Source organism: Sarcophilus harrisii, chromosome 1, assembly GCF_902635505.1.
Source record: "Sarcophilus harrisii chromosome 1, mSarHar1.11, whole genome shotgun sequence".
Classification (NCBI taxonomy): domain Eukaryota; kingdom Metazoa; phylum Chordata; class Mammalia; order Dasyuromorphia; family Dasyuridae; genus Sarcophilus; species Sarcophilus harrisii.
Window position 1 is genome coordinate 273,175,914 of NC_045426.1, and position 22,492 is coordinate 273,198,405.

At 35.7% G+C, this 22,492-nt stretch overlaps 1 protein-coding gene across 1 annotated transcript in view; it reads right to left on the reverse strand.

Annotated features, from left to right (window-relative positions):
* Positions 1–3,542: 3,542 nt before the first annotated feature.
* VPS35L (VPS35 endosomal protein sorting factor like) overlaps positions 3,543–22,492 on the reverse strand; it is a 111,814-nt gene continuing 92,864 nt past the window's right edge. The window contains exons 29-31 of the mRNA XM_031942613.1: positions 20,775–20,893; positions 5,570–5,716; positions 3,543–5,283 (exon numbers count right to left, since the gene is read on the reverse strand). Of these exons, the coding sequence (XP_031798473.1) occupies positions 5,185–5,283; positions 5,570–5,716; positions 20,775–20,893 (365 nt within the window). The 3' untranslated portion in view covers positions 3,543–5,184. The remainder of the gene's footprint in view (positions 5,284–5,569; positions 5,717–20,774; positions 20,894–22,492) is intronic.

A 22,492-nucleotide genomic window follows, 5' to 3' on the forward strand; every position in this document is an offset into this window, starting at 1 on the left:
GCATCCCTTCAATAGAAACTATACTTTTCCTGTGCATACCCTTTGATCCAGCAGTGTTATTACTGGGCTTATATCCCAAAGAAATTAAAGAAGGGAAAGGGACCTGTATGTGCAAGAATGTTTGTGGCAGCCCTCTTTGTAGTGGCCACAAACTTATGGAATATTATTGTTCTGTAAGAAATGACCAGCAGGATGATTTCAGAAAGGCCTGGAGAGACTTACACGAACTGATGCTCAGTGAAATGAGCAGGACCAGGAGATCATTATATACCTCAACAATATATATATTATATACCATATACCATTATATAACAATTATATACCATGATCAATTCTGATGGACGTGGCCCTCCTCAACAATGAGATGAACCAAATCAGTTCCAATATAGCAATAATGAATTGAATCAGCTTCACCCAGCAAAAGAACTCGGGGAAATGACTATGAACCTCTACATAGAATTCCCAATCCCTCTACTTTTGTCCACCTGCATTTTTGATTTCCTTCAAAGTCCGATTTTTTTTTTGTAAAGCAAAATAACTGGACATGGCAGTATACATATTGTATTCAACTTATACGTTAACATTTAACATGTATTGGTCAACCTGCTATCTTGGGGGCGGAGGGTGGGGGGGGGAAGGAGGGGAAAAGTTGGAACAAAAGGTTTTGCAACTGTCAATGCTGAAAAATTACCATGCATATATCTTGTAAATTGAAAACTATATAATAAAAAAGAAACTATACTTTTCAAGACAGCCCAAGATCATATTAGCTTTTGGGGCTGCCATACACTTCATTCATTGAGCTTGCAGTCCAGTAAAATCCTTAGTCTTTTAGCACATCTTGCCCCATTTTGTACTTTGTTTAAAGTATAAGGATTTCAAGATTAGATCCAATGATTCAGTTTATCACATTTTTTTCAGGCCTATCATTTAACATGTTAGTTATTCTCCCCAAAATGCATGTCATTTATAAATCCAATAAGCATTTACCCATCTTGAATCTCATGTCCCTGGTTCACTAAGGTTGTTCAGAAACGACTGGTTAAGTCTCAGCACTTATATCAGCTGTGCTTTTTCAGTAGCCTCTGGGCTTGATGACAACCCCATTAAGGTTCACTTTGTGCTTCCTTACTATCTTAACTACCTCTTTCAAATCCCAGCTCCTTATTAATCAGGTTTATTGTACTGGTGTGAAAAATTAAGTAGCTCTTGTCCTCTCATTTATCATAGTTTACCACATAGAGCTGTCCCTTTTCTTCCATCCCCTCCAAAATGGCTAAAAATCCTTGTTGCTTTCTTTAACCTTTCTAGATTTACTAAGAAAATTCATATGCATTACAAATATTACATGGGCAATAATATTTAGTGCCTAGATGTTTTTAACATTAGCTAATAATTACTTGAGTTAATTTCTCAAGTGAGAAGATATCAGTTGCCTCTTCTGAACAGTATTTAGCTTTTACTTTCTCCAAGTTCTCAGGCTATACTAATTTTACATCCTCAGAAAAGTAAGCTGAAAAAGAAGACCTATTATTTTCCAAATTTACTTCTGAGTGAAGCAAAATGGCAATCATAACTAAGGAACAAGATCATTGATGCCCAAAGATCAGATTTTCAGCAGAGCAGACTATAGATTTCCTCACCCTCTGCTGTTTGTAAGGTTCTTTGTAAATATTTCTTAGTCATGTACAACAATTCTTGATCTACACAGATATGAAAATAGATAAGTGTATTTTGTACATATCTATTTTGGAAGGCTAAAAAGTAAGTTTTATTAATCTGCACTTTCTCAGGGAACAGATATTTTATTTTGTACTTATGAATGATGACTTGCCCTCCCAATGTAATTATAGCAATTCATATTTATAAAGAGACAGTTATGTGTTAAGCACTGTATATGAACTCCAAGGACACAAATACAAAAAAAGTCAGTCCTTGTCCTCAAAAGAGTTTCCAATCGAATGGGGGGGAGAGAACACTTGCAAAGAAAGCTGAAGAGGAGAGCATGAGGGGAAGTTTGCAAAGACAGGACACGATAGAGTCCAATCCAAGGAAGACTAGCTGGTGGGAATGAAGAGTTGGCTGTTTTGTGAATTTTCTTTAAATTGAACTCATCCCTCTGATTCCAGGTCTGGCACTTTTCCAGTATGTCATAAGAGACAATTGTCATATCTACTTAGCTATTCTTCATGGTAAGAAAGATAAGAGATGCCAGCAGGTGATATCTATTGGCACCTACTACTTCCATGCTGTTCAGTTCCTTCCCCCACAAATACATAAAATATAAAATGTCCCTATTTTTATGAACTTTTCTTCTTTTCAAAAATTGGTTGTATGTATCAACAAAGGACTCTCAACCTTCAGATCCCATTTCATCTTCTGAAGAGAAGGTTATATAGCACAAGGGCCAAAAGTGAGCCAGCACTTCATCTGCTAGACCCACTCCTGCTTTGGAATTCTCAACTCACTTCTCAAAAGATTTCTTAAACAAATTAACAGAATGGGGAAACAGAGAGAAACTGAAGCATTGATAAAAATTATTCCCTGGAGCAAGCAGGAAAAAGTCTCTGATAGATCAGTTTAGTTCAATGGTCCCATTCTCTGTAGAGATAATCCAGTCAGAAATCCAAGTTATGCCAAGTCTCTAAGGCTAAATTTCCCCTATAAAACAGCTCATGGACCATGCTTTTGACACTGCCCTCCTTTGGTTGTCTGCCCCAGTACTATGCCTCCTGGGTGCTTTTCCCCATGCTATGTGGCATCTCCTAACCTCCCCCATGCTACATGGTGTCTCCTCTCTGACCCCCACTCCTCATTCAGGATTTAGCCTGCCAGCTAAGGGCATGCCCCAACCTTATGAGAGGTTTCTACATTCTCCCAACCTTATTTCACACTTACCTTTCCTGGTGTCTATTGTACCTCTTTTATTTATAACATCTACCACTAAATAAACCCATTTGTCAATGCTGGGGAAAAAACAAAAACAAAAGCCAAAAGTGAATCAGCAGCAGAGTCAGGGATACTTAGAGCAGGGCTTCTTAAACTTCTCACTCACGACTCCGTTTTACCTGAGAAATTTTTATATAACTCAGATAAATAGGCATATAAAATAGGTATGTAAATCAAACATTTACTGATAATAAATCATAATTTCATGACCCCCACATTCATTACAAGACCCCACATGGGATTGTGAACCACAGTTTAAGAAACTGGACCTTATGTCATGGCTCTGACTCGCTAAGCAAGTCATTTAAACTGAGTGATATAAATAAATTTCTTGAGATTGTATAGTCATTGATAGAGAACTTCCTCATCTGGGAACTATACCAATAAGACAAAGCTCTAATCTTTATCCCTAAACTCCTTTGGTTAAGAATAGAATACTCAGTTATACTCCATTTATTGATTATTTTCATGTTAGTCTCCTGTAAGAAACAGTCTCTGGATTACCAATAAAACACATTTATACCCCTAACTTCAACTGTAATTGTGGTTTGAAATACTTATTTAGCTGATAAAGGGTTTGGGAAACAGGCACACAGGTTTGAAAAATAACTTCATTTAGTTTCGCTCACATTGTCACAATGAAAGAAAATTGTTCTCTAAAGTAACTGAATTAAGAAATAGGTAAGAAAAAATTTTAAAATTCATCAATTGTTTCTCTAGATTATACAAGGTAGCCTGAGAGTCAGTACCATTTTAAGCTTGAATAGTATTGATTTTTGAAACACACTGTAGGAACATAAAGTCCAGATTCACAAATGAAGAAATCTAGGTCCAAAGTTACAGAGGTAATAAATTGGCTCAAGTCTCCTGATTTTCAGTCTTTCCATATCCAACTAAATAAACTTACTCCCCCAAAATGTTCATATATGCATGATACTGACTCTGAATTACTCCCACAGAAAATTTCTACCTATGAGGTTTAAAGGGATAGAGAACTGTAGCTCATGAGCCCCAATTCATCCACCAGTATATAAGTGGTTCTTCACAAAGACATTTACTATAATGGCATAGCTACAAAATAACAAACTCTGGGACATGATTATCTGTGAATAGAACCATGGAAGATAGGGCACAAACCACAGTACTCTAGGACCAAGCAAGTCCTTACAAAACTGAATTACTCAATGTGGCTTCTAGGATCATCTTCCTGTAGCTCAATTTCTTACTGCCAGGGGTAGTTCTCTTGAATCCATAGTGGGTTTCTACCTTTTTAGAGGTCCTGCTTCTCCTTAGCTGTCTGTCAAATGTGTGTTGTCAAATGTGTGCTTCTTTCAATTTCAAACTCTCCTAACTGCTGATTGAACTGTTTTCCTGCACAATTAACTTTGATAGTAGATTACCATGTCTAGTGCAAAGGAGAAAAGAGAAATCCCCCTTCCATCTCACCTACAAGGTTCTCCACAAATTTTAAGGTGGAAAATGAAAGTTAAAGTAACTTTTAAATCTGTTTATTAACTTAATAGCCTTTTTTAAAATCCTAGAAAGCTGTTGAATAGAAATTTTTCATAGAACAAAAAATTGAGAATGAATATAACTAGATTGGAGTAATTTTTAAAAATAACAGACAATTTAAACAAAGTTTGCAAAATCTTTTATATAAATTTTCTCATTTTAGCCTCACAAATCCTATGAGGTATATTCTACAAGTATTAGCTATCACTTCTTTACTGATTAAGAAACTGGTCCCAAAAGATTAAAGTAATTTGGGTACTGTCACTTAAGTAGTAAGTATCTGAAGCATAATTTGAACCCCAGTTCTTCCTAATTCCATTTTTGGAGACTAATTCATACCTTTCCAAAAAGTATTTTAGGATGATTATCTTTTTAAAAAAGAAAAGATGTTAGGAGGTTCTTTGTGTTTACATGCACTAATTTTTCTTAGAAGGTCTATAGACTTATTAGAAGGTTGCTTGCTGAGATCTAAAAGATTATTTGCAAATAGAAATTAAGATGCCCTTATTGGCAGATGTGAATTGATATAATAAAATCTGATTTCAACATTCCTCTTTTCACTGTCAGAATATTTAAACCAATGCCAAAATAAAAGCCAATCTATTGTATGTTAAGGGATTCTTAAAATGAAAGAAGACTAAATTCCAATGAGAGCCTACTTAGGAAAGAGTATATATTGCCTGACTTAAAGAATTCTGGGCTCAGGATAGAGGGTATAAGTGGTCAGGTCCTGGTTTGCAGTGGGAGCCTGAGGGCCAGTTCAGACAAATGACTCATTTCTGGTTGTTTGCTTCTTTTCTTGATATATTCCAGAGTTTTAACCTAAAAAGAAAAATAAAGAAATATTTCTTTCTGGTTCATAATTCTTAGATCCAGCTCCCCTAAGGTCCCTGCCAAATCAGCTGAGTAAATTTACACATTCTTGCCTAGGAACCTACTTCTAAGCAAAAGCAAAAACGACAACAATAACAAAACTGGAGGAAGAAAGAGGAAAGAAAGCCTTTAAATAAAACTCTATATGTGAGTTAGGTGTGTTATATGTGCACTCAAGACATATGTGCTCCATGGAACTTAAGAGAAAGGACTTTGTTTCCTGTACTACCCTCACCATTGTCCTGGTGTCAGCACAGCCATGCCTCTGGGCTAGATTCCACAAGTTGACGGACAGCTGATTGAGTTTGTTGTTTCGAAGATCACCATGAGCTAAGATGCTGTTAAAGAAGGAAAGTGCAAGAACACTTTGACGCTTCAGGGTCTAAAATAGAAAAACAAAAACAAAACCCTCAATTATTTGTCTCACCATCCAACCACAAGCATTTATCTTGGAATCAGAGTGACAAAGTGACATTCACTCCTGTCTGTATGAAAAAGGTACTGGGCCTAGAGTGAGAGGTCTGGACATAAATCCCAGCTCAGCCTCTTGCTGGTCACCAAGTCTCTTAGATCTCGGTTTCCTCAAATGAAGTGAGGGGATCTAAATCTGATTGTACAATCAGAAGTGAAATCCTAATAGAGTCAATCATCTAATGAAAATTGGGAAAATATAATTCACTTTATTTTGTTATTGATTTCATTCTATATCACTGCTAACATTTTTGTAATTGCCTAAATCGCATTTCATTTGTTTCAAAGTTAATTTGAAAATTCAGCTTTCTTGTAAATCATTCATTGTCTCCAAGTTTGGAAGGTCAGTTCCCTTAGCTGCTAATCACTCTTGTATTCTTGCCTCAAGGAAATTCTTGAAGGATGCACATAGATGCCAGCGATTCTAGTCTGTTATCCAAGGAAGGTTGGTCTAAATATTTTATTGTTTTTATTTGTATTTAGCAACAAAATGGAAGGAGGGGTTATTGCTAACTCCTCATTTCCAATTTCCAGCCAATCATATTGTTCCTCACATCTGTGGCTCTGTAGACTTTGTAGCCAATATGGAGTTTTCCTGTCTATGATGCTGCTTTCGATTCTGGATGCTCCCTTTTTGTCTATAAAGATAGCTGCCCCCCTTATTCACGGTCTTAGCTTTTCTAAGGGAGCTGAGACCCTGTTTATTTGCAAATGCATGCTTTGTCAATAAACTAATCAGGCTCAAAACTTTGTGCCTTAGTTTACCTTTATTTCAATTGTAACACTAATAAATCTAAAATAAAAAAAAGCAATTTTACCAACTCTTTATTGATGATTCATTCTTCTGTTTATATCATATCCCTAAATCTATCCCACCCATCCACTGATCCAGTGAGCTTTTTCTTTTATCTTTCAAAGATAAAAAAAAAAAAAAATTTCTAAGACCAACCTTAAAATGTCCACATCTGACAGTATGTTCAATATTCCAGTCCCCCGCCAAGCCAATGAAGTTATAGTTTATCAATTCTTATTATGACTACAATGCTTCCATGTTTCAATCTTGATCAATCCTAAAGCATCTTACCCTTTTCCTTCCCTGGTCTCCCAAGCTAGAAACATTCCCTCTCTTTTTAAAATTTTCCTTACATTTTCTTTGTTCCCCTTTATGTCTTCATCACATTTTACTTACATTAAACAGTCCTAATTCCCTCTTCTACCTCAGAAGATAAGTTCCTTGGAACTAGGGAGATTATTTTTTTATTTTATGTATGCTCTTCAATATGGCTCAATGCCTCTAATATGGAAAAGGTTCCATAAATATTTGTTAAATTGAATTAAAAGGCACATACTCACCAGCAACAACAGAGTAGGAAATAAGCTTTCTCAGAATGTAGAAGGTTCAGTGCCTTAGTTTCCTATAATAACAGCTGAACCTTTCTTCACATGCACCAAGAGATGAATCATGCTTCTTTCAGAATAAACTTCAAGGGTGTTACTACTGAAACCTACCCAAATCTACCAAAGCCATTGTTTTTCTCAACAGCTTCCCCTGAACTTAATTAACATCTCAATGCTGATGATTCTCAAATTTTGCTTCAGTCTGTTGACTTTTTTTTTTAATTAAAGCTTTTTATTTACAAAACACACGCATGGGTAATTTTTCCAACATTGATCCTTGCAAAACCTTTTGTTCCAAAATTTCCCCTCCTTCTCCCCACCCCCTCCCCAGCTGACAGTCCAACACATGTTAAATATGTTAAAATATATGTTAAATCCAATATATGTATACGTATTTATACAGTTATCTTGTTGCACAAGAAAAATCGGATCAAGAAGGAAGAAAAAAAAAAAACTGGGAATTAAAAAAAAATGCAAGCAAATAACCGAGAAAGTGAGAATGCTATGTTGTGGTCCACACTCTGTTCCCCACAGTTCTCTCTTTGGGTGTATATGGCTCTCTTCATCACTGAACAATTGGAATTGATTTGAATCATCTCATTGTTGAAGAGAACCACATCCATCAGAACTGATCATCATACAGTCTTGTTGCCATTCCTAGTTCTGCTCATTTCACTTAGCATCAGTTCATGTAAGTCTCTCGGGGCCTCTCTGAAATCATCTTGGTGGTTGTTTCTTACAGTCTGTTGATTTTCTATCTCATCTCCAAACTGCCTTTCACACACTTTGAACTGGATATCCAGTAGACATTTTAAACTCAATATGCCCAGAGCAAGACTCATTATCTTTCCTCTTAGACTGTCCCCGCTTCTTACTTTTCCTATTGCTATGGAGGACAACAGAATACTCCCAATCCCTCAGGCTCACAAGCTAGCTTTCTCTCTCTCTCTCTCTGGTCCTCCAAGATATGTTTGAGTTTAAAACAAACAAACAAACACACCTGAAACCTGTGATTAATCATAGCAATTTCCTATGAACTACTTTTGCTCCATAAAAACCAAAAAATGTGTTAAATTCAGAGGGGGATCTATAGTTGTTGTTAGGATAGCCTCCAAGAGTCAGCCTTAGACACAAGAAGCCTTCGGTACAAGCCCCATCTCTGACACTTACATGGCACTGGGCAAGATACTTAATTTCTTAAGAACAAATTGCAAAGCAGTTGCTAATCCGCATTGGTAGAGGGAGTTTTTGCCCCTAAAGTTCTTTAAACCAATGAAATCACAAGCCCGATTAAAAAAAAAAAAGAAATCATAATTTACTAAAGTTCAAGCAAAGATCAACATAATATCTAATAAACAACTCTCAAAATTGGCAAATTTAGACTCAAGCAACCCATGACCCTACTGGGCAATAGCAAATATTAATTTATAAATTGATGACAAATATAACTTATCTTTTTATAATTTCTAATTTGGAACTTGTTACCAACATTGTCACTTCTCTAAAACAATAAATAAAATCCTAATCAAAAGGGCAAGGAACATTCAATGTAAGGAAAATCTAAATTTTCTTTTTGAGGTCCAGATTGCAAAGCTTCTATTAGCAAGAAAGGTTCCAGAATAGGAAAAAAAGCCCCAAGCAGCAGCCTCCAGGCCATTCTAGTCAAACGTGGCATCAATTCAACATGAGCCTACCCCACAGCAGCAGACAAGGCCAAACAATTCCTTCAGAAGATGGGGGTCTAATCCCAGCTACCATCCTCAAAATTGAAGAGGGTCTGCCCACATCATCAAGGAATTTAGCAGTACAGTATGATACAAGCAGAAGCCCCCAATATTGACAATGATGCTGTGATACAAAGAAATGCTTTGGACCAAGAGATGTCCAAGAGTAAACAAGTCCAACTAGAACCTCAGACAAAAAAAAAATTCCTACACATAAGAACCACAAGTGAATTTGGAAGAAATAAAATAAGACATACAAAATGGAATCATTATACATAAAGAAATCATAAGTGAAAACTCTGCAGAAATCTTAAACTAGAAAATCCACTAATGACCTTCTTAAAGATACCTCACAATGAACTCTCCCAGAATATCACAAGCAAAAATGATGACTTCTATGCCAAAAGAAAAATATTGCAGGCAGCCAGAAAGGAAAAAAAAAGTGCAAATATCAAGAGACTACAGTAATGGTCATACAAGAAATGACAGTTGTCACTTTAAAGTAGAAGGAGGCTTAGAATAAGAAATTTTAAAAGGAAAAAAAATCCAATGGGCTTTACAAGCCAGATTCTTTCTGGATATCATAGGAAACTATAGGAGTTTATTGAATAAGGAGATGACACAATTGGACCCATCATTTAGGAAAATAAATCTCACCAGCAAGTAATGGGTGGAATGGTTTGTTGCTGGGAGACCAACGAGAAGGAGAGGTAATGAGTATACTTGAACCACAATGGTGGCAGTGTTGGAGAAGAGAAAGTGTATATGAAATATGTCACAAAGTTAGAAGGAACATAACTTAGCAAATGATTAGATATTGGGGAAGAGTAAGACAATGTGGAGCAAAGATAACACTAAGATTATAAGCCTGGAGGATTGGACTATAACAGGAAAGTTAGGAGGAGGGGAGAGCTAAACAGATAATAAGTTCTATTTTGGATATGTTGAAAGTTAGGTATCTATGGAACAATCAGTTTGAAATGTCTAAGAATAAACTGGAAATATGAAATTTGAGGTCACAATAGGATAAGATCTGAGAAACTTCAGCACAGAGATAACTTGAAACATAAACTTCACCCAACTGCCAGAAACAGAAAATTTCATCAGACAAAACAACAATAATGAGATAACTCATGGGACTCAGCTAAAGAAGTTCTTGAAGAAAAATTTATATCCTTTACTGTTTTCATCAACAAAACAGAGAAAGAAAAAATAAATGAATCAAGCATGAAACAAAAAATCAAGGACAATAACAAGTAAAAAACACCCACCTAAACAGCAAAACAGAAATGATAATAATTAAAAAAGAGATTAACAAAAATGAAAACAACAAAAAATTGATAAAGAAAACCAAGTGCTTTAAAAAATAAAAAGAATTCATTATTTTACTTAATTATATATCTCCAAAATTCATAATTGATAGGAAATTAATAACAACTTACAAAATATAAAATACCCAAATTGATATAAGAAACAGATTATTTAAATAATTCAATATCAGAAAAAGAAATTGAACAAGCATAAATACACTCCAGAAAGAAAAACCATAATCCAAAATCAGATAGATTTGGGTGAGAGACAAGGCCAGCTCCAAGATCCCCGACAAAAAACAGGTGGAGCATGATGGCAGCTGAGGTTACACCTAGAGAGTCTTTAGAAGCTCAATACTCTGATGTGATCAATCACAGAGAAGCAATCCAATAGAAGAAAGGGATTGTCAAAAAGCAATAAGATGGAAGAAAGGGATTACAATTTAAGAGAATACAGGCTTTTTAACCCAACATAAGGGCAGTATTCAGTGCAAGCAGATCCAAGGTAATCGCCAGGTGATGTGGAGAGATCTATAAAGTGCTGAATGGAAGGGACCAGATAGGTTAACTGTTTGGGGGAGAGGGTTTGCTTGTATCTCTATAGATGGAGAAGTAACCAGATGGATGCCAATGAGCTGTATTCTCCTTGTCCACTGGGAAAGAGACAGAAACAGAGAAAAACCTTGAAACAAAGGAGAAGACCTAAGAAACATCTGACACTGAAAGAGCATGGCTGATAATGAGACTGTTATAGAACTTCAGAACCAGCAAGAATCATTGAATTCCCTAAGATGAAAAATTGTTGATAAAATTTATTGTAGAACTTCAAAACCAGCAGGAATCATTGGATTTTCTGAGACATAATAAGACTGATACAGGACTTCAAAATATGCAGGAATCATTGGATTTTCCCATGTAATGAGACTACTGCAGGACTTTAAAACTTGCAGGAATCACTGGATTTCCTACACACATGAAGTAAGGGACAATAGATTGGTTTTGGACTATTTCTAGGACTTATGGACATGTATAATTCCTCATGTTGATTCATGTTATTTGTTACACCACTACTAGCCTGTATTACTATGTGCTTATGTAATTTATGTAATTATGTGTAATACCTCCCATGTTGATGGATATATGTACACCTGTTTCAAGTGAGACCCTTCAGAAACCTGCTAATTTGGTTTAATTCCCCATTTTCCTTTGGTTTTCATCTCCCTTCCTGAAACATCAGGGAGGATGTGATCACCTCCTTTTATGGTGTTTTCACCCCTTTTTGGAGGAGTCAGGGAAGGCGTGATCACCTCCTTTTTGGGCTTCTCACCTCCTTGAGAAATCAGGGAGGACATGACCACCTATGCTCTAAAACAAAAGAAAGCAGGAGATGTTATGGGCCAGAACTCTGAAACAAGGATTCTCACAAGGTTTTAAGTCAGTGGAATTGACTTAACAGTTCTCTAGTTCAGTACATGTACTCAGTACTTAATATAATTCCACAAGATTCACACCTATGATAATGGAATATATAACAACCAGCAAAGGCTGAGATAGATTCATTCCATCATCCACCTTTGTGGTGGTTGGAGGCTGAAGCACAAACCTTTGGACTGAGAGAGATTCATTCGCTTCATCTCACACTGCCTTGGTGGCAGGCTCTCCTTCACTTCTCCCTTGAAACCAAGACTCCAGAAGGCCCCCAGAAAACTAGCCAAGCCCCAAGTGAAGGAGATAGGACTTTGAAGGAGACAATAAAGGATTTGGACTTTAACACCTGGAGGTTCTTGTGGTGATTACTGAACTGAAACGAAGGCTGCTCCCAAGACCTCCAGAAACTCCCAGAAAACCAAACAAAGAGCATTACATGTGGGTGAAGCCTAACAAATATTTCAATAAAAAATAATACCACTATCATATAATTATTTTTCAAAAATAGGAAAAGGACCCTTCCAATCTCTTTCAATGATATAAATATGTCTTGATACTAACAAAAGAGCATAAAAGCAGAAAAAAGAAGAGTTTCCATGAAACATTTAAAGAAATAAACAGAAAAAAATAGATGAAATTCATAAAGACATAGAAAAGTAGGATTACGTTGGAACTCCCTTACTAAATTTGGAAAATAAAAATGCTCTAAGAAGCATTTAAGTGCTTACCAAAAAACCATATATTCCTAATTTTTTTTGTTCCATATCATTCAGACCCCAAACCTGCTAAGTCCTGGTTTCCAAAAGTGATGCTGTATACCATTTATGGTCCAGATCTAGTTTAAGTTAATATAGCATAATTGATTTCCCACACTTTTTTCTAAAATATTTGGAGGACATGGTAAAATGGGGGATGGAAAATAAATTTCTCTTCATTTATTTGTAAAAGAAAATCCCCACTCAGCTAGAAGTCAAAAGTACTATTTTTGCTACAAAGAAACAAGCAGTTTTAAGAGAAAAAAAAACCAGCCTCAAAATAATGTCTGACCCACCACATTAATGAATTTTACTCGTGACTTTAAACTGAGTAAATCCAGACAATACCCACACTGAAGCAGAGAGAAAGGCAAATGATCTATAACTTTCTACTTAATTAAATGCCTTTTGACCTTATCAAACTTGGCTTTATTTTGAAATTCTTTCTTTCTTTCTTTCTTTTTTTGCAAGTCTTAAGGTGCTTTTATTATTTTTTTTTCTAAAGCTTTTTATTTTCAAAACATATGCACGGATAATTTGACAACATTGACCCTTCATAGTCTTGTGTTTCAGATTTTCTTCTCCTTCCACTTCCCTAAATGGCAAGCAATTCAATATATGTTAAACATGTTAAAATATATGTTAAACACAATATGTATAAACATATTTATATAATTCCCTTGCTGCACAAGAGAAATCAGATCAAAAGAAGAAAATAAATAAGAAAACAAAATGCAAGCAAAGAACAACAAAAAGAGTGAAAACGTTATCTTGTGATCCACACTCAGCTCCTACAGTCCTCTCTCTGGGTATAGATGGCTCACTTCATCACAAGATCATTGGAACTGGCATCAATCACTTTATTGTTGGAGAGAGTCATGTTCATCAGAATTGATTGTCGCATAATATTGATGTTGTGTACAATGATCTCCTGGTTCTTCTCATTTCACTCAGCATCAATTCATGTAAGTCTCTCCAGGCCTTTTTAAAATCATCCTCCTAATCATTTCTTTTAGAACAATAATATTTCATAACATTCATATACTATAACTGATTCAGCCATTCTCCAACTGATGAGCATCCATTCAGTTTCCAGTTTCTAGCCACCAGAAAAAGGGCTTCTACATTTTTGCATATGTGGATCCCCTTCCCTCCTTTAAGATTTCTTTGGGATATAAGCCCAATAGAAACACTGCTGGGTCAAAGGGTATGCACAGTTTGATAACTTTGGAACGTAGTTCCAAATTCAACCATTCTTCAGAATGGTTGGATCAGTTCACAGTTCCACAAACAATATATTAGTGTTCCAGTTTTCCCACATCCCCTCCAACACTCATCATTATCTTTTCCTGTCATATTAGCCAATCTGAGAGGTTTGTAGTGGTGCCTCAGAGTTGTCTTAATTTGCATTTCTCTGATCAACAGCGATCTAGAGCACCTTCTCATGTGATTAGAAACAGTTTTAATTTCATCATCTGAAAATTGTCCATTCATATCCTTTGACCATTTATCAATTGGAGAATGGCTTGGATTCTTATAAATTTACATTAATTCTAATATATTTTAGAAATGAGGCCTTTATCAGAACCCTTAAATGTAAAAATGATTTCCCAATTTATTGCTTCCCTTCTGATCTTGTTTGCATTGGTTTTGTTTGTAGAAAAACTTTTTAACTTAATATAATCAAAATTATCTATCTGATGTTCAATTATGAGTTCCAGTTCTTCTTTGGACACAGATTTCTTCCTTCTCCACAGATCTGAAAAGTAAAGTCTCTTATATTCCTCTAATTTGCTTATAATATCACTCTTTTTGAATCATGAACCCATTTAGATCTTACCTTGCTATGTGGTGTGAGATGTGAGTCAAGCCCTAATTTCTTCCATACTAGTTTCCAATTTTCCCAGCAGTTTTTGTCAAATAGTGAGTTCTTACCCCAAAAGGTGGGGTCTTTCGGTTTGTTAAACACTAGACTGCTATAGTTATTGACCATTTTGTCCAGTGATCCTAACCTATTCCACTGATCAACTACTGTTTCTTAGTCAGTACCAAATGGTTTTGAAGACTGCTTCTTTATAATATAGTTTTAGGAATGGCACAGCTAGGCCACCTTCATTAGCACTTTTTAAAAAATTAATTCCCTTTAAATTCTTGACCTTTTGTTCTTCTAGATGAACTTTGTTACTATTTTTCCTAGATTTGTAAAATAATTTCTTGTTAAGGATGTTTCTCTCTCTCACTGAGAATTGCCATGTATGCCATGTCAGCTGGAAGGGCAGGTCCAGGAGGTAAAAAGAGACTTGGCCTCTGAGACAGGAGGTTGTGTCTTGCAGGTGTTAAAGAAACTGCTAATAGGTTCTTTGAGATGGCCAGGGGTGTGTCCTTTTGCTAGATTTCCATCTAGGATGCAACACTAACTTCAGGTGTCTCCCTTGTGCGGATCCACTTACATAGTACTGAGTGGGCTGGGCACAGAAGAGAGTAAGTATAAATAGCTATATTGGAATCAAACTCAGAGAGAGATGCAGGCACACATAAGTACACTTGCTCTTGTACTCTCTTGCTTTTGCTTCCTAGGAACCCCTGCTAAGATTACTAATAAAGAATGTTTTGCACCTCAAGATTGGCTCATCTTCATGTGTATCCAGGAATATCCCAAAGACTGGTATGTATGGCCCTGGAAGCCTAGAATAGTGTGCATGGATGGTCTGGCACAATTTCTTGGGAGTTTGGTTGGTATGGCACTAAATAAGTAGATTAATTTAGGTAGTATTGTCATTTTTATTATATTCACTCAACCTACCCATGAGCACTTGATATTTTTTCCAACTGATTAGGGTCTGACTTAATTTGTGTGAAAAGTGTTTTGTAGTTGTGATCATATAGTTTCTGACTTGGCAGATAGATGCCCAAATATTTTATACTATAGACAGTTACTCTGAATGGAATTTCTTTTTGTAGCTCTTGCTGCTCAAGTTTGTTGGTAATATATAAAAAATGCTGATGATTTATATGGATTTATTTTGTATCATGCAACTTTGCTAAAGTTGTGAATTGTTTCAAGTAGTTTTTTAGTTGCTTCTTTAAGGTTCTCTAAGTATACCATAATATCATCTGCAAAAAGTGAGAATTTGGTTTCCTCATGACCTACTCTAATTCCTTTAATCTGTTTTTCTTCTCTTATTGGCAAAGCTAACATTTCTAATACAACATTAAATAGTAATGGTGATAGTGGACATTCTTGTTTCACTCCTGATCTTACTGGAAATGGTTCTGGTTTATCCCCATTACATAAGATGCTTGCTGATGGTTTTAAATAGATACTACTGATTATTTTAAGGAAAAATCCATTTGTCCCTATACTCTCTAGTGTTATTAGTCGGAATGGGTCCTGGATTTTATCAAATGATTTTTCTGCATCTATTGAGATAATCATATGATTTTTGTTAGTTTAGTTATTGATATAGCTGATTATGCTAATGATTTTCCTAATATTGAACCAGCTCTGAACTTCTGGTATAAATCCTACTTGGTCACAGTATATTATCTTGAGAATGACTTCCTATAATCTCATTGCTAATATTTTATTTAAAATTTTTGCATCAATATTCATTGGGAAAATGGTCTATAATTTTCTCTATTTCCACTCTACCTGGTTTAGCTATCAGCACCTGTATCTGTCATAAAAGGAATTTGGTAGGACTCCTTCTTTCTATATTTTTTCAAATAGTTTTCAAAGTACTGAAATTAATTGTTCTTTGATTGTTTGGTAGAATTCACATGTAAATCCATCTGGCCCTGGAGATTATTTTTCTTAGGGAGTTGATTAATAACTTGTTCTATTTCTTTTTCTAAAATGGGGCTATTTAAATAATTTACTTCCTCTTCTGTTAACCTGGGCAATCTATATTTTTGTAGATATTCCTCCATTTCATTTAGATTATCAAATTTCTTTTTTTCATCATGGTTTTCAGGAAGTCCAATAATCCTGAGATTGTCTCGTCTAGATCTATTTTCCGGGTCAGTTGTTTTTCCTAGGCGATATTTCATATTTTCTTCTATTTTTTTCAATTTTTTTGTTTTTTGTTTGATTCTTGAAGTCTTATTGGGTCATTCACTTTCATTTGTTCAATTCTAATTTTTAGTGTATTATTTTCTTCAGTAACCTTTTTTATCTCCTTTTGTAATTGGCCAATTGAATTTTTTTCATTGCATTCTTTTTCCATTTCACAAATTTTATTTTTCAGTGAATTGGTGTCTTTTTCATATCTCTTTTGTAGGACAGTATATGCTTTTTCCATTCCTTCTTGCAATGATCTTATTTCATTTCTCCATTTTTTCTTTTAACTCTCTTTCAAGATTCTTTATGCAATCTTCCAAGAAATCCTTGTGAAATGGGAACCAGCTCATATCTCTCCTTTGAGGCTTCATCTGGAGTTGCTTTGCCTTTAGGAACCTCAGGATTTGAGATCTGCTTTTCTTTCTCTGTGAGAACTGTGAGAGTTCTTTTTGGGTTTTCATTCTTTTTTTTTTTTTTTGGAGATCTGTTCAATGCAAAGGAGCAATAGCTGCTTTAATTTGCCCTGGGGTAGTTCTAATGATTAATTTCCGGTGCTGGGTAATCATGGCCTAGGTCCAGCATTATTCTGGTTCTCAGTGGTTTACAATTTGACTTTTACAAAAATCAGATCTGTGAAACCACCTGCTTGCAACCAGGACAGAGTAGCATAAAAGGCTCACAGAAATTTCCCAGGTGCTTGGAAGCTGCAATGCCTGGACATCTAGCCCCAGCTTCATGCCCTGTCTCCCTGTGCTATGGTCTAGGCTCAGCAGACTGTCCCCCTGCCTGTTTGAAACAGACCTATTCTAAATTTCTTCCAAGGTAACTTCTTCTAGAAATGTGTTGTACTCCAAATATTTGTGGATTCTTTGACTCCAATACCAGTTTAGACGCTTAATCTGCTCTTGATCTGAGAGAAGGTCAGAAGGGTTCACAGAGAGTCATGTCTGCTCTCTGCCATGTTGGCTCCTCTCCCAGAAAAAAAATCAAAATTTTTTTTTAATGGTATTTTTTTAGATCAAAATAAAGAATAGAGATAGAAATCATTTTTGCCAATATTCAAGCTTCCAGAAAATATAATAAAGGTGCTTCTATTGGTTGGAGACAAGATTTCCACTTCATTTGCTAGCAGTAATTAAGCAAAAATCATAATTTCTAAAGATCAGCACTCTTCAGCTAAAGTGGCCAATATTCAACTCTCCATGTAACAGGATGACACCATTCTTTATTTTGATCTAAAGGATACCATTAAAAGAAAAATTCAAAAGTAAAGCCAAATTATATTAAAAAAAAAAAAAAAGAGAGAGAGAGAGAGAGAGAGCCCTTAAACTAAAATTCACTGAAGTGGGAAAATATTGTTAAAATCAGAACAAGGAATACAACCACCATCTAATTTTCTCTTTTGAAAACTATATTATGTATTTTAAATGCTATAATTCATTTAAACCAATATCATTGGACTTGTTCCTGTAATGAAAAACCATCGTGACCAATATTAAAAGGACAGAAAGGCAATGAAAATCATTGTAACAGTACAGTACTAAGGTTTCAAAAATCCTTCCTCCTAAGAGGCTTTAAATAGAAAATAATAAGTTTCTTTTATTTTTCTTATGAGAACTGTCACTGCCCAAAGTGTTGAGTCTGGATTGATTCCCAGCTTTACCTCAGCGCGCCCCCCCCCCCCCCCCCCCGCGCCAAATTGCATAAAATTCTTCATTAAAACACCATGATTTCCTTGAGATGATTTTAAAACACACTTCTATTCAGTGTGAAGCAGGGTCTTCACAGCATTCAAACCAAAAGCATCAAGTTCCACATTAAGGTTGCTCTCGACAGCTATAAGCGTTACTTCCTGCCATGCAGGAGAAAAAAAATTGACACAATTATTTCTGCCCTTCTAATGTGAACGGACAATGGGTCTAAAGCTTGCTGATTTAGTACAGATTTTCAAAATGGTCTTTCAGGAAAGATATAATTATTGGATTATAAATCAATTTTTCACTATAATATAAATATCCAAGATATTTCATTTCAAATCGAGACACCTGTTATCTATAATAACCAAAATGTTCTTAGACAATACTCCCAAATTTCACTATTTTCTGTAGAACTTATTTTTAAATGGTGAACATTCTAAGTTTACACTGATGTTATATTCTTGGGCCAAGAACTAAGTTCTTCTAGTTTACATCACTGCCAGAAATATCAATTAAACAGAGAGCTGTTGGCAACTGGGTAAAGTTTATTTTCAAAGAAAACCTGCACATTTATCTTGGATGTCTTTCACTAAAATTATCACTTTCCTATCTGGCCTCCAAGGTAAAGTGAGACTAAACCTGATGAGCTTTAGCAAGTAAGAGAAAAAGGCTACAACTCATAATTTTTCATCAGAATAAAACAGAAGAATCTAAGATATTGCAAGGATTTATAAAAGGTAAAGTCCACTGGAAGAAATCAAAAAGATTACTCAATTCAGTCCCCTCATTTAACAGATGGTGATACTGAGACTGAGGACCATGTGGCAAAGGGCAAAAATTCAATCTGTTCTCCCAACTCCCCTCCCAGTGATCATTTTGCCATATTATACGGTCTCTCCACAATGGCATAATTCACTATATATAAGATTACTGAAACAGCATCAGGATATCTAACAGTCAGAAGTGACAGAAAACTGCCACACTGGGAGGGACTTTGTACTTTGTCCCCAACTCTTTCCTCAAAATGATAGAATTCTCCTCTGGACTGAAAACTATCAAATAGAGGAAATTTTGATTCTTTTTTTTCTTTAGCATTTCCGCTGCAGCACTAATTTGTAAAAGTATTTTTTTGTTGTTCCTATTGTAATGTCAATGTTAACTGACATAAGTCTCCTTTCTTATTTTTTAGGCTAACCAGGACTAAAAAGATTCTCCACCAAATAATGTGAAGTGACAAGTCATGCTCCCTGAAAGAAGTCTAACCTATATGGAACTCTAAGAGATCAGAATTGAGAGATTTCAGTGTCTCTGCAGTACAGTACAGAAGAAAAAGAATCAAGGAGTTGGGTTCAAAATCTCACCTTTGATTTGTACTTCTTGTATGACTTTGAGACAAGTCATTTAATCTCCCTCAGCCTCAATTTCCTTATCTATGAGATTAGGATGCAGAACATGATCACTCCTCCAGCTCTAGATCTATAATCCTTAGAATGGCATTTAATATTCAATGACTAGATAAAGAATAGACTTACCTTTAAAATACATCAATAAAAATTTATTTTAAAATTGGGGAAAAAGAAATACTCAAAAGCTCATAATCCTCATTTGCCTGCACTGAAAACTTGAATAGTCAAAGAATGAAAAGCTAATATTGGAAGGAAGTCCAAGTGGTATATTAATCACAAGTAATAAAGATATTATCATGATAATAAAATCCCTAGCAACTGGAATTTGTGTCGTACGTAACATAAAGTATTCAAAAGGCTTAGACATTATCAAATTTAAGTGACACAATAATCCTGAGAGGCATACACCACATATATTATGATTCCATTTTATAAATAGGGAAACAAGTTAAGAAAAGATAAGAGATGTGTGCCCCTAGTCACACAAATATTATATGTCAGAGGTAGGATTTCAACCCAGGTCTTTGACTTCAAACCCAAATTCTATCCATTATATCATGCTTACTCCCTCTCAGTCCCTCTATCTATTACTTTCACCTAACAGAGAAGACGACATTTAACACTTGGAATGCATTTTGAATTTATGAAACAGGTCAGACCTGGAGAAAGTGTAGAGAGAATTAAATCTCATTGATCTATCTCCACCAAACAAGAATTCGAATAAAGACCCAGGGTCCTAATTCCTAAGTTTGGCCCAACTCTATCAAAATGTAAACAGTGGTCAACACCGCACTAGAATGAAACTACCACCATCAAGGTGAAAAAGCAGGACCTGCCTCTATGCCCCCTGTCAAAGATAAGTTCTGAATTCACAAAAGCTCATGCATTTGGTATTAAAAGTACATTTCACAAGTTCTTTGTGGGAGTAAGGATATATGAGAAGAGGGTAAGTTAATTAAAAGGCAATTCTGGATTCTTGAATCTTGTCCATCACGATGACCATATGTAACAACTTAATCTGTAAACAACAACTCTGCATTATAATAGAGGGGAAATCCCAATAAGCAAAACTATTTCATAATTCAAGAAATATCATAATAGCTTCTCCATTCTGAAAATATTCCATCTCATGCTTAGAAGACCATAGACTTTCACAGCAGTACAGTGTGAATGGTGGTCAAGTCAACATACCTCATCTTTTCCCAGGGCTTTGAGGTGTTCTAGGATCTGTGTGATCACGGTCTCACAAAGCTTGTTGTTTTCAGCCAGAAATTTTGAGTCTCCCCCATAGAGGCTGTCGTTGGAATCAACTAAGTGGACAAACAATGAAATGTGAGAAATCTATCCTGGACAAACTTTTATCTTTTTCCAAGGGAAAGAGTAAGAAGAAAAAACCAGTATCAACAGATGTTGAGGAAATTTGGAAAACAAAATGGAAATGGCATAACCAAGTTCCTGTGGGCCTGGGAACTTGGTTACTACAAAGAAAACATGTGTATCATCTAACAGACACCCTGCAGTGTTACACTTTCCCTCCCACTGGCTAGTAATAGAACCCATATTTTAAAAAATGAATCTGCTCAATAGCTTTTGAAGAAAAATAATAAAAAACATATTCCATCAGCTATGTTCAAAGTACCCATTCCCCATCACTTCTGAGCACTTCAGTAAACCATTATCTCACCTGAATCAAGGGGAGATCAAGGGAATGATAGCACAGAAGTATTTCTGTGGTCCTCTTCTTAGTACAGAGACCTAACATAATCCAGATTATGCAAACATCTCAACACTATTTAAAAGCTAAGAAAAAATAGTTAAGTATCAAAAAATGTCTTTACTCAAGTAGTATCCTCTCTAATTTTTCTCCTATACTTACTTTTGTCTGTCCTTGAATATTTCATTATACCATTAACATAATCAACACAGGTTAGGGTGAACTCAGACCCAGCTTCAGCCTTATGATCTTTGTACCTTGAAAACTGAGAGCTTTGTCATTTATCAGCCACTCTCTACAACTCCAGTTCCTATGTATTTCCCTAAACTGATTACATCACACAGGAGCAAATAATTCCCAATATCCACCTTTCATTCATTCTCTTATTCTCATCCTTCAAAACCTATATCCCTATCCAGCATTGCCTTCTCCTTCCACTGTGCCCTAAGGAATTTCCAATCTATAATGAAGGAACTTCCCTTCATCTTGTTCCTCTTCCTCTCAGGTACTTCCATTAACTAAACCTACAGATATCTAGCTCTCCTTGATGGCATCCTAACTTGTCCTATCAAGCACTATTTGTCCTTTCTCTTTACACATTGCCCCAGAGAAAAGTCAGATGATTCTTTGCTCCTTATTGTTATTTCCAAAGCCTCTAATTTTCTCTATCATTTAGCAACCTTTCCTCCTTTGACAATCACACAAATTTTTCACAATCCAAATTATGGTAGTTGTTTAACCACCAAGTCTTGCTTCCTCCTTTCTCAAGGGGTTCAGCACCTGGATCAGCATCTTGCTCTCCTGTCCAACTCTTGCTCTTTCACTAGGGAACCTCTACCTCCCCAAAGAAACTCCCTTTACTCCCAAGCCTCTCATTTCCTTACCCTGCTTAAAATCAATGGCTTCCACTGTATTTCATCCACTCATGGGAATGGCATGGTCACACATGAGATCTCAAAAGTACACACAAATTCTCTACTTAATAAGAATCATGGAAATCCAACTTTCTGACCAAGTTTTGTACCATCCCACTTCTCCCCACACCTTACTCTTACTAAACCTATTCTTTACCCTCACCAAGACTGCAAATCCTTCCAGCCTAAGGGCACCTTCTTGGACCATTACACTCAGAATTACTTCACTTTCTTCTCTCGGCCCTCTGATGCTAATCACTAGCTATTTTAATGTCATAGTC